The sequence below is a fragment of the Eurosta solidaginis genome, chromosome 3, assembly GCF_040869045.1.
Source record: "Eurosta solidaginis isolate ZX-2024a chromosome 3, ASM4086904v1, whole genome shotgun sequence".
NCBI classification, from domain to species: Eukaryota; Metazoa; Arthropoda; class Insecta; order Diptera; family Tephritidae; genus Eurosta; species Eurosta solidaginis.
Window position 1 is genome coordinate 163,578,938 of NC_090321.1, and position 14,019 is coordinate 163,592,956.

Below are 14,019 nucleotides of genomic sequence, written 5' to 3' on the forward strand. Positions count from 1 at the left end.
TAATTTAAATATTAAACCTTCAAAATGTACTCTCGGTGTAAATAAATTAAATTTCTTAAGTTATGAAATTTCAGGCGAAGGTATTAAACCATCTTTAGATAGAATTGAAATCATAACAAATTTTGAAAAACTAATTTCTATAAATAAATTACAAAAATTTTCAGGTATGATAAATTACTATCACAGATATTTTAAAATGTTAGCAACAGAACTTAGTCCTCTGCATGAAATGTTAACACATGCAATTAAAAACAAACTCAAAGAATTAAATTGGACAAATGAAACCACAACAGTTTTCGAAAATGTTAAAAAACGTTTTGCTAAAAATACCTTACTTACACATTTGGACAAAAATGGTACTTTATCATTAGCAGTAGATGCATCAAATGTTGCTATTGGAGCAGTTCTTCAACAAACTAGCAATAATATACTAGAACCCTTAGCTTATTTTTCAAGAAAATTAACTACAACAGAAACTAAATATTCAACATTTGATCGTGAACTTTTGGCAATCTATAATTCAATTAAACATTTTAAACATTTTCTTGAAGGTAGAACTTACAATTTATACTGATCATAAACCTTTAATTCATGTTCTAAATTCTAAAGTAGATAGATCTCCTCGTCAACTACGTCATCTTGAATATATTGCTCAATTTATAAATGATATTCAATATATACGTGGAAAAGACAACATAGTTGCCGACACACTTTCCCGTATTCCAGAAATAAATGCAATTTCAACTCAAGATATAAATTTAGAGACTTTATATAAAGAACAACAAACTGATACATTTTTACAAAAAACCATTTCTGATCAAAATTCTAAAAATAATTTAAAAGAAATTCATATTCCAGTTATTAATTTAAACATATGGTGTGATGTTTATCTACAACCTTTTCGACCTTATGGTCCACATTCTATGAGAAAAATTATATTTGACAAAATTCACTCATCTCATCCAAGTATAAGAACAACTAGAAAATTAATTCAAAATAAATATTATTTGCCTAACATGCGTAAAAAAATTAACGATTGGACTTCATCTTGCATCAATTGTCAAAAATCCAAAATTTCAAGGCATACTAAATCTCCTATTCAAAAAATTCAAATACCATCAGGTCGTTTTGAACATATTCATATGGATATTGTTGGACCTCTTCCAGGTTCAAATGAAAATTCCTATATTTTAACAATTATTGATAGATTTTCACGTTGGCCTGAAGCTTATCCACTTAAAGATATTTCAACAAATACTATAGTAAAAACTTTTATTCAAAATTATATACCACGATTTGGTATAACATTAAATATTACAGTAGATCAAGGTTCACAATTCACTTCAAAATTTTTTTACGGAATTAACTAAACTTTTAGGTTCTCATAAAATTCATACATCTCCTTACCATCCCCAAGCAAATGGCATGATAGAGAGATTTCATCGAACTTTAAAAGCAGCAGTTATAGCATCAAACGACTCGGTTCTTTGGTCTGACATTTTACCATTCATTCTACTTTGTTCACGAACTTCTATTAAAGAAGATTTAAAATGTTCATCTGCTGACCTTGTTTATGGCCAAACACTTAGAATACCTGGTGAATTAATTATTTCAAATAGTAATAAAGAACATGATTTTTCTAATGACGCTCTTCACAAAATAAGAGAATATTTTTCGCTTGTACGTTCTAAAGTTTTTCATCATAATAAAGAAAACTTTTTCGTTCCTAAAAAATTAGAAAATTGTGAGTATGTTTTTGTTAAAGTTCTTCGTAAATCTAATTTAGAATCACCTTATGAAGGACCTTTTAAAGTTGTCTCTAAGAAACATAAAACATTTACAATTCAATACAAAAATACTATTAAAAATATTTCAATTGATTTACTTAAACCAGCAAACATACTTATTAAAACTAATTTAAATACAAATACATTAAACAACAAAAAACAAAAAAAGGTTACATTTAATATTAATTAATAATTTGTTTGTTTTAAATTTTCTTGGAGGGGGAGTAAATATAGTGTTAACTACTTTGTACTCTTTACTTTAATTTTTTAAATAATTTTTAATTGAGTTTTCGTGTAACTTAAAATTTGTGAATAACTTCAAAAAAGAAAATTCTAATTAGTATTAAAATATCTAAACTCAAAAATAAACAAAAATATATTTTATACTTCAAATAAATAAAATAATATTTTAAAAAATAAATATTTAAATATTTGGTTAACCACCAAAGTATCTTTATCTCATATTCATTACTAATTTCTTTGTCCATAATTTCTTTTATTTTATCTCATTCATTTTCATCAACACTATCGATCACTATAATACCATTATTACCAGCTTGAATATATGTTATCTTTAGTTCCTTCGGATTAATTTTATTGTTTAGATCTTTCTTGGTTTTTTCACACGTTTGTTTTATTTTCGGTTTAACAATAATAGGAGTACGTTTCTTTTAATTCAGGCACTGTAGTATCTTTGCTTTTGTTTTCACCTTTTTTGTTATTATTTTTCATTACTTCTTCGTATGACAGCGCTTTTTCATTATTATTAGTACCATATTTCTTTATTTTGTTACATACCATTTCATTATCTTTACCAATTATTTCAGTTTTATTTTTCACTTCTTCTATCATTTCATATAAGCTTTTTATCTCACCAATTTTTTTAGAAGCTTTTGTGATCTTTCCATAGTTGCTACTCTTTGAGTATATCTACCGTCTACAGCTTCCAATAAAGCTTTTATTTCATTTTGGCTTTTCTTCATCACCTCTTCAAACTCATATTTATACTCATTTAGTATTGTATTGTTTTTCTTCACACTCATTTGCATTTCTTGTACCACCAAGTCTACATTCTGAATATATGTAACACATTCATTACATATAAATCGTGCCATAGGTTTTTCCTCAAAAATTTTACAACTATATTTATCAACACCTGCACATGTAAGGCTTAAATGGTACACTTTATTACACAAACCCTCGCATCGTATACCTGTCTCTCCTCTTATAGAGTGATTGCATTTCGCGCACATACTCATTTTGCTTTTGCCTTATTTCGATTTACTTCTCCGTTTATTAGTATATATATGTGTTTAAATTTGTTTATTAAATAAATTTATTTGAGTCTTTTTTCTCAAAGTTAACTCCTATTATATTAGGAATTCAATAACGTATTATTACATTATTTGTAACATTTTGCGAAGCGCGAACAAAACATTTTATTTTGCACAATTTTTTATTAATTTTCTAAAATGTTTTACCACGTTTTTAGCGCTCGAAAATGTGTAAAAGGTTTTCACGTCTGCTCGTATGCATATATATGTATGTATATCTATAGGGGACATAGATGCCTTGAATCTCATTTCTATAATGAAAGTCTATGAAAAACTAAAACCTCCCAGCGGGTTAGGGGGTTAGAATATACCCGCGTAGGTATGCCTGTCGTAAGAGGTGACTAAAATACCAGATTCAAGGGTTGTGTAGCGTAACCTTTTCAGGTTGCCAGCACAATATTGTGACGATCATGAGTGACACCAAGTGATACTCACATCCCTAGTCTGATGCTAAGTAAATGAAGTCACAACAACAATAAAGCAGACAGTCACTTGTATCTACATAAACGAATCAATCATTATGTCTACACATATGTACGTATACGCAGCAATATATAGCTTCTCCTAATCCAATTGTCAATCTGATCTTCGAGCGGCGAATCCCGTTTCACTAACAGACGAGGCTCTGGCGATCCCAAGCTCCTCGTGGAACTTGGAGTGGGGAGGGAGGGATGGCCTGAAGGTATTTAATGTGGCCATATAAATCGTTTCCCTCAAAGCCTTCGGGGAGTACCTTATCAATACAACAACAAAAAATAAAACTTTGCGTTTTCCCAACAAAATAAACTTTTGAATTACATCTGTTTACAATGAAATGGGCGACATATTGGAATGAAGTTATATATACAGTAATTTTGAGTTCAGTGCGCGACAAGGTTGTTTGTTTATATTTTTTGGTGCTTGCTTTGTCCGTTAAGCCTTATTCAAAGGAAAATTTGTCGATTTGGGGCAAATCTTTTTATCATTTTGTTCGAAAGGTTTGTAATGTTTTAAAATATAAGGAGATTCGCTTTCTCTTGCAAACAATGCTCGGAGGATTACACGGATTGCATTGAAAAGTCTAGAACCACGGTCGAATGCTAATACGCTTTTAAAAATAGCGGATAAGTTAACAAAAAAAAACATATTTTGACCTCTGTATGAAAAGATCTTCACGAAACACCGAAAAATGAAGGTGAAATAACTCTTGCCAATAAATACTACTTTTAACTAGGTAGGCAATTGAAAAGTAAAGTCCTCTCTCGGCAAACGAAAATCTTACTCTACAAGTCACTTATAGTACCCGTCCGGATATATGGCGCAGAAGCGTGAACCATGAAAACGGCAGGTATGCCCGTCGTAAGAGGCGACTAAAATACCCAAATTATTTAAACGATTCTGAAGCGCAACCCTTCGAAGGGGTTGACAGCGCAATTTATAGCTTATTCAGCCCAATTGTCAACCCTACCTAGTCTTGTTTCTTTAAGAAGTATTTTAAATACGAAGGGAAAGGAGACCACGCGTACATTTTTACTCGTTTTATTTTTTAGATACAATAAATAAAAAAATTATTAGGTTTTTGGAACTTTGAATGCCAAATTATTCTGTATATATACTACTAAATATTAAGTGATAGAAGAAAATTCTTCCATCAGCACTAAAAATAGAAATTTATTACACTGTGCCAGCTAGGTCATAGAGAGAGGGTTTTTTGCAACTCTAGGTGATATTTCATGTTGTGCATTAATTAATGAACTAATGGCTAAAATAAAATTATATATTAAATAAATAATAATTAAATTATGAATTTACTTTAATTCCATTGACGTTATTGGACGTCATATTTTAATAAACTCTATCATGATAATATGCATCTAATCTATTATATCTCAAAACAACTTCGTTTCTTAGATAATCTGTGTTTTTTTATTTATTCAGATGCAATAAAAAACCTGAAGAAGGCAAACAACTTAAACATCAAGGCAGCGAACTCGAGTTCGATATTTGTGGTAAACGTTTTAGTCAAAAATGTTCTTTAAGGCAACATAAACGGCTTCGTGGACGCGAAAAGCCTCATAAATGTGATATTTGTGAAATGCGGTAAGTTTTCTTATGTAACATTTACACTGGACCAAAAGCGTCAGTTTGGGTTCAAAATACCAAATGCGACGATTTTCAGAAATAATTTGATCGCATTTGGCCTGAAAGTACGATCCACCTATGCGATATATTTCTTTCGTATTTTAAGCTAGTGCATTTTCTTGCGATGCATTGATGTCCTGGCATTCGAATGGGAAAGGTTAAATAAAATGCAAATGACGCCAATGTAAACGCTTTGAAATGGGGACTAACACTAAATCCCAACACAAAATTCCCAGCTAAAAAAACATCCCTAGAATCATCAACTACAACACGATATCTGCGCATATTTTTGGGAAAATGTCACAAACTCGCAAACACAAAGTCCACAAAATGTTATATAAATAAATAAAATTACCTGTCATATGAGGAATTGTGCAAGTATATATACATATGTATTAGGCCGGGTCGATTTGTGGGGAGGCAAAAAAATCGCCCACTGCTCTGTGAAAATCATATTCTAGGGATCAAAATAAGAAACTTTGCTGGAGGAACCATACCTCTAAAACGAATTCTGATGCCCCCCCCCCCCCTCTGGGTCGCATGGACAAATTTTGAAAAATCCCACTTTGAAATGCCTATGTTTTTTCTTTTTGGAGTTTATTTTTCTCTTTAGAAATTTATTTAGTCAGAACATATGTAAATGAAAAAATGAACTTAACTTAGTAATAGAAAAGAAATTAAAAAAAATTATTAGAAATTAGCGTTTTTACAACCCCATTTTAAAACCAAGGCATCACTGTGATGCATTTGCATGTCGTAAACATAGTTGTGTGGGTTTTTTATTCAACCGTTTTAAAAAATGAAAGTATCACTGTGACACAATTGCAGATCGTAAAATTGCTTGTGTTGTTTTTTTTAAGCCACCACAAGACAGCAGGTAGAATTGAAATTGCCCCTACCCAAAAGTTCGACCCAAAGGGGGGGGAGGGGGCGGGACATCAGAATTCGTTTTAGAGGTATGGTTCCTTCGGCAAAGTTTCTTATTTTGATCCCTAGAATACGATTTTCACAGAGCAATGAGCGATTTTTAAATCGACCCGCCCTAATATGTATGTATGTATTATAAAGGGTACATAGTAAAAAATTGCGAATAACGTACCGTACACGTCCTATTTGCATTTTGTTCTCGAGGCTTGTTTCTATTCGTTGACAATGCTAATTTTATATTGCAAGTTTTATTTACAGCAGACACAGTGGTTTGGGTCTTAAACTACCATGCAAACACTGTCGGTGCAATGCCAGATCTAGGTTTTAAATTTTTGATTCTTTTCGATAAAAGCCTAGAACAGGAGATGGTCGGGCTAGTACCTTAAAGGTGCTTTGTTACCGGAATGTACCGGATCTTTATTCCGCAAAGGACTATCAACATCGATTACACTCCCCAAAGTCTCAATAATCCGAAGACGGAAAATGTTGATTCGTTCAAAAGATATTAACGAAAAACCGAAAATCGGGTCCTTCCGGGGGGTGAGTTTCAAAGTATTTTATATAAAGGCGGACTTCGGTACAAAACCCCTTTGTACACACAATTGTGTCCTGTGTACAACAATATTACAAAAACCACATGAAAACTGTCAACTTTAACTGCAAATATCTCATTTATTTTCCGCCCTCACATTATTTTTGTCGTGTTCAATACGCGTCGTTTGACTCCTCTCCCGAAACGAGTATTAGCACTCGATCCCTGTTCTAGACTTTTACCCTTTTACTAACGGTTAAGGCGAGTAATTTCGACCGATATCACTCCTTTCGCCAGGCATACCAATCGCGGGTATATTCTACGCCCCCTATCCCGCTTGTTTGTTGTTGTATTAACGGTAAAGACACTCCCGAAGGTTTTGGGGAGTGTTATTGATGTTGATGGTCCTTTTCTGGATATAGATCCGGTTAGTTCCGGTAACAAAGCATCATTAAGGTACTAGCCCGACCAACTCTGGAACGATTAATATGACCACATTAAACCTTCTCGACCATATCGCCCCGCCCCATAGTTCCATGAGGAACTTGGGGTCGCCAGAGCCTCGCCTGCTAAATATGTGTATACTACATTCGTATTTGTAACACGATTCCCTCACATAGGTGAGGTTGACAATTGGGTAGCGGAAGCTTTGAAGCTATAAAGCTTTGTATTGCGCTTATCGACCCCTGTAGTTCGCTTCCCACGGCAGTCGGTTCTATGTACCGGAGCGACTCGGGATTTTTCCCGACCAAGGACTGTCATTTCAGTATAACCCCATTTAATTTGGTGCATCCCTCCCACAAATTGTCATCCTCCCAGCAGCTCCATGCAGCGGGACTGCTCCATATTCTCTTGCTCAGGGAAGGTATCGAATCCAATCCGGGTCCGTCTCCTGACCCCGGTCCTGAGAAATGGTTTTGCTGCATCTGCCGGAAAAGAATCTTTTTAGGACGGTCATACTCTGTTCTGTGTGTCTCGTGTAAGGGATGGTTGCATCGGACAGGTTGTTCTGGGCTTGATCCCAAAACCCTTTTATAAATCTTTTGTGGCTCATTGCTGTTCACGTTCAAGGGCGTCCCGTAGTCTACGCCTTAGCTCGATGAGCTATGCAATAAAATAAACGGCTAGCTCCCTGATCTCTTTAGTTTTTTCGCCTCGCGAAACCTGGCATTATCACCAACTAAATCTTCCGCGACCTTATTTACAACATGGACGTCCCAAATGACGACCATTTTGAACATCCATGTCGATGGCACTACGCTACCGACTGCCCTACACCCCAAAATCTTGGTTGTGACGTTTGATCAGGATCTACATTTTGGTGAGCACGCAGCCGCAATTGTTCCGAAAATCCAGAGCCGTAATAAAATCCTCAAATCCTTTGCTAGCAGTACCTGGGGAAAAGATAAAGAAACGCTCATTACTACATACAAAGCAATTGGCCAGCCGTTTAGGTGCTACGCGTCACCCATATGGTCGCCAAGCCTAAAAACTACCCACTGGAAGAAGCTACAGGCCTGCCAAAATACTGCTCTCAGAATCGCCACGGGCTGCCTTCTTATGTCCCGAGAACACCATCTACATAATGAGGCGAGAATACTCCCCATCAGGGAGAGAAATGAGATGCTAACCAAACAGTTCCTGTTGAATACCCAGAAAGCTGGGCATCCAAACAGTCATCTGATTGATGAGCCAACACCGCCTAGGGGCTTAAGGAGTCATCTCCGTAAGCATTTTGAGGAAATACGGCACCTGAGAACCCAGCCGTATGAAGCAAAAAAACACAAGCAGGTCCTTGATGAACTCCACAAACAGGCGTCGGACCTTTACGTCGGGAATTGCCCGGTGAATCCAGTACTCAAAGAAAAGTACCCAAAACTTGTGAAAGAGGAACGCATACTCCCCAGGAAAACGCGTGTCACTCTTTCTCAACTTCGTTCTGGATACTGTAACAGGTTAAACTCTTACCTATCCAGAATCAACCCCGACATACAAAATGTATGCCCACCTTGCAATGTGTCCCCACATGGCACCAACCATCTCTTTAATTGTAATGTGGAACCAACGCCTCTAACACCCCTTTCATTATGGTCCACCCCTGTTGAAACAGCAAGTTTCCTTGGACTCCCGTTCGAGGATATGGATGACAATTTGTGATCGGTCGCGGCTGTTAGGTGGGGCGAAGCACTGCTACAACAACAACAACAACGATAAGGACACTCCCCGAAGGCTTTGGGGGTGTTATCGATGTGATGGTCCTTTGCCAGATACAGATCCGGTACGCTCCGGCAACAAAGCACCATTAAGGTACTAACCCGACCTTCTCGGGGACGATTTATATGACCGCATTAAACCTTCAGGCCATCCCTCCCTCCCCACCCCCTAGTTCCATGAGGAGCTTGGGGTCGCCAGAGCCTCGTTTGTTAGTGAAACAGGATTCGCCGCACGAAGGTGAGGTTTACAATCGGGTTGGAGAAACTATATATTGCGCTGCACAACACCTTGAATCCCCTTATCGACCCCTAGAATCGTTGTCTCAGCGTTGGATCCCTTTAGTATCACCGAGTAAGCTGCATCATCCGTTGGCTTACTAGTTGTTGTTGTTGTTGTTGCTGTTGTTGTTGTTGTTGTAGCGATAAAGTGGCTCCCCGAAAGGGAGTTATATCGATGTGCTGGTCCTTTCCCGGTGCGCTCCGGTAACACAGCACCATTAAGGCGCTAGCCCGACCATCTCGGGAACGATTTATATGGCCACATTAAACCTTCAGGCCATATCTCCCTCCCCACCCTCAAGTTCCATGAGGAGCTTGGGGTCGCCAGAGCCTCGTCTGTTAGTGAAACAGGATTCGCCTTGGCTTACTGGTCTTTTCATCTTTTAATGCCACTATTTCCGTACTATGTATGCATTACATCTTTTGAGGTACGTGGTATTTCAGTACTTAGACTTCCCTTTTCGCTCTGTTTTGCAGATTTAGAGGAGTGGTTCCTGTTTACCCTTCCTCTTCTGTCTCTTAAAATCAGGCTGCAAAGTTCAGAATTGCTTATAGCAAAGTCTTTGTGATTGAACTGTCTTCGACATTCTTCCATTGTGTCATGGCTCCATGCCAAACGCTCGCTTTCGCGGTCGGTTGGGTTGATCACTGCAGTTAATCGCTGCATAATTCTTAATGCTCCCCGGTATTGCGAGAGGGTCTCCTAAACTCCCCGTATCGCTTCCGTCCCAACATTAGTTCTGTTGGCATACCGCTCCTTTACCGAGCGCAATGACTACACACTATCATGTTGTTGTAGCGATACTTCCCGAAGGGTTTTGAGATTGTAATCGATATTGATGGTCCGGATATAGACCCGGTACGTTCCGGGACAAGTACCAATGAATACGATTTGGGTATTTAGTCGCCTCCATCAAAGTTTCCCATTTTCTCTGTGAATGTGAATATATTTAACACAGGGAATAGGGATTTCGTGTTGGGTATTGTGATTATAGGGATTTTGATTTTGGTGATAAAGAGGGTAACCTCAACTCATTTGGAGGTACGTATTTGGAGCTAGTGTAAATGTAGTATTAAAATCATCGTCATAACGTCGGTTTATAACTTTTCATTCTGTCTTTAAAATAGCTTTGCTTACGCCTCACATGTTCCCGTCCATATGCGCATTCATACCGGTGAAAGACCATACAAGTGCAAGTACTGCGAAAGGAATTTTGTGCAAAAAGGTGACCTACATAGGCATTTACGTATACATCTGGGCGTAAATGTTAATAGATGCAAGTTTTGTCCCTTGGCTTTTCCTTTAGCATCGGAGTTGCGATTACACTTAACGTCTCATAAAAACGAAGATCCGGAGACTCGTGAACGAAATATGAGAGCTTTAAAGGAAGAAGAGACTAAGTTAAAGCAGCAACCATTGGAGGGAAAATCTGGAGGGTAAGAAAATAACGTGGCACTAACAGAATATTTGATCACCTTAATGTAGTGGTATTCAAGATGTTTCAAATATGACCTTTTGCGGGCGTATTATTAGATATCGGTCAAAAATACAGTAAAGAATTTTATAATTTATTATTTTCCCTTCCAAAAATACCAAATATTTATATATGCTGGATAACTACTTGCTGTGCGATATACCGGCACGAGTTATAGATAAATCAATTTTTAGGCAAGTGCATAAGATTTTTCTTAGAATATTTGTCGTTTTGGTGCAAAACTATTGTGTGAAAGATTTATAATTTTTTGTAGCTCGAAGCAGAGTATAAGAAATGCTATCACTTTTTATACTACGCCTCTGCTCTATGCTCTGTTTATGTTCAGAGCCGGAGCATAAGCCAAAAAAAAAAAAACAAACTTCCGGAGTAATGTAGCATGTTTTATTACTGCCAGAAACATATTGTGGCGAATATTAGCATCACTATGCTATGCACTATGTTAGTAAATAATCACAACAACAAAAACATTAAAGCAAGCCTTATTAGCCGTGTTTTTTTTTACACGCATATACGTTCCGTTTGCGCGCGAAAAAAACGCCTATCCTCGCTTAGATGATGCTTAGGAGACCCATCTAGCGGCAGTGGTTAAATAACTAGCTACAGCACAGTATTTCTGTGTATAACATATAGCTGAATAAGTTGTGATAAATAGTGGACGCGCATAGAATACATAGAATTAGTGCAGAGGGTGAAACATAGACACATATTTCAGTTACATCTGAGTATTTAAAGTTTGTCGCTTAGCAGTCCATATAAAGTTTAAGTGTAAACGTAAATAGATGTGAAAAAAACACAGCTATTATTTTTACACATGCTCTTATGAGTGTCGTTATTTTCGGCGCGACAGAGCAGCACGACAATCAATCACAAAAGCCGTTCTACTGTTTGCTGTAATTTATATTGGTGGCTGCCGCTTTCAATCTCATCAAGAAGCCAATGCTTTCGTCAAGCTTTGCTTTATTGTGGTTGTAGTCTGTAGAGGCCGTGTTGAATGTAAGCAGCCCTACACTTGTGTACATGAACACATCAATCATCATTTACACACATCCACAGAAGGCAAGGAAGAATATCTCACAGACACATATGTAGTCATCAGATAAGAACAGAAGTTGATACTCACACATACACACGCATATGGCTAGTAGAAAAGCATAAACTACAAATATACATGTATATAACTGGTAACCAAGCATTAGATGTAACTGTTCTCGAACACATTTTCGCGACCGTAGTAGAAATGGGTGAACGAGAAAACCGAGAGTATAAAAGCAGCTCAGGTTGTCTTGTTTAAATTAAGGTTTTTATTTCGGTCTAGAATTGTTTTCGTTTTCGACCTACTATTACCCAAATGAGGAATGCCCAAATTTATTTATATCCATATTACTTAATAATCTTTGCTTCTCGCAACTCTTCAATAATTGATATAATCTCGTTTTGATGGTTGTTATGACAAGCACTTGTTGAAGATATAAGCAATCTCAATCTATCCACCAACTCATTCGGATTATCCCAATATTGATAAATATTTTTACGGCAATCAATTGATTTCAGTAAACCTCTACCCCTTATGAACGAGTGTGGATCATAGCTGAATAATTTCCTGATAATATGTAGATATTTATACGATTTTGTTCCCTTAATTTGACTATCTGGGTTATAGTTACGCTTGTGAGCATTTGTATCTAAAAAAATCTGCCAATGAGTGTGCAAATCATCCTTTTTATAATGTTGTGGTTTTCTATGAAATATTAATTCGAACAGACCTTGTGTCATTTTCCATTTATCTCTACCAATCTGTAAAACATTTTTAGAACTAATTTTTAATGGTTTGAATCCAAATCGCCATTGTCCATTTGAATCTCTATTCAGACCATACAATGTATCAAGCATTTTAATATCTTTAAGGAAATTTATATTGTGTACTTGGGGGGGGGGGGGGGGGGGGGGGGGTGAGTAAGCTTAACCCGTTTATAATCTTCATTTAGTTATGGTTTAGGTTTATGTCTTTCCCGCATATTAGGATCTTCTTCGATTCTTCTCAAAATATCATGTTCAGTTAGAGAAGTATTATCATTTAAAGTTTCAGCTTGATTTTGAATTTCTACAGCCTTGTTTAGTAATTGCTCATCATTTAGTTTACTGAGAATATGCGAAGCTGGTCGTTTGCAATTATTCATATAATTTATTTTTTCTTTAACGCCAATAACATTATCTAATCTTTGGGTTTTATCAAAACATTGCTCATTAATGACATCACCAGATTTTCGCTTTTCAGGTTTTTTATCAATATTTGATTTAGTTTTCATTACATTGTACTGTATTCATCATCATGAGGTTTTCTTGGAATATGCGAAGCTGGCCTTTCACCGTCATTCATAAAATTTATTTTTCGTCTCACGCTAACAAAATTATCTGGTTTTTGTTTTTTATAAAAACATTGCTCATCAATAATATCAATAGGCTTTCGCTTCTTTCGTTTCTTCATCGCTTGCCTCTCAACATTTTCTTTCCGAGAACTATCTGTAGAATGTTCTAAATATGTGTCGTTCGAATAAATGTTTGTTTTACTATCAAGATCATTATCATTCACATAATTTTGGCAATGTATCAATTTACATGTCTTTACTTTCTTTTACACTGTCCGCCTGCCAAATAATCATCATCATCACCATTATAATTAGTAACATTGTTTTTATTACTAGAGTTTTTAAAATTATCAACCCGCCAAATTTCATCATCATCATCGTCATCATCACCATTATAATTAGTAACATTATTTTTATTGCTAGAGTGTTTCAAATTATCAACTAATTCATTTAATGGTTTTGAAATGGGCTTAAATGTCTCCTTCAACAAGTTGATTCTATCCAATTCTCCCAATTTCATTCTTTTAAGTTTTTCTTTTAATACCTTCCTGGTCTTAACAAGATTTGCTAATACAGTCATATGATGATTTGACATTTTTTAATGAGCGATCGAAAAAAAAATCTGTTGCCTATCAGCTGTGTATCTGATAAGAATCTGAGGAATCAGTAACCAGTTTAATTTAAGCACGCTATCAGTTGTGAAGTGACGTATAATTGTGAAGTACTCCCAAAGTTATCTAAATAAGACCAGTTTGAAATACTGAATATTGGAGTTATTTATTCGACAGTTTAATGATTCGAACTTTAGCAGAAGGTGCATAATTATCAGAAATCCCCAGAATTCGTTACAATTGGTGTCAGAAGAGGAATTGTTGAATAAATTCCAGACGACAACAAGGACATGGCCAAGTTGAGTAATTGAAAATTCAGCAACTGAAAAAGTAGTTGGAAGTCCGTGGATTGA

At 36.0% G+C, this 14,019-nt stretch overlaps 1 protein-coding gene across 8 annotated transcripts in view; it reads left to right on the forward strand.

The window, feature by feature from the left end:
- The window catches only part of LOC137244543 (zinc finger protein 558-like), a 103,974-nt gene that overhangs the window by 10,405 nt on the left and 79,550 nt on the right, over nt 1-14,019 (forward strand). For 7 of the 8 annotated variants that reach the window (XM_067773644.1, XM_067773647.1, XM_067773648.1 and 4 more), the window contains exons 2-3: nt 5,039-5,200; nt 10,322-10,630. In XM_067773644.1, the coding sequence (XP_067629745.1) occupies nt 5,039-5,200; nt 10,322-10,630 (471 nt within the window). The remainder of the gene's footprint in view (nt 1-5,038; nt 5,201-10,321; nt 10,631-14,019) is intronic. The other variant, XM_067773651.1, reaches the window with a different exon arrangement.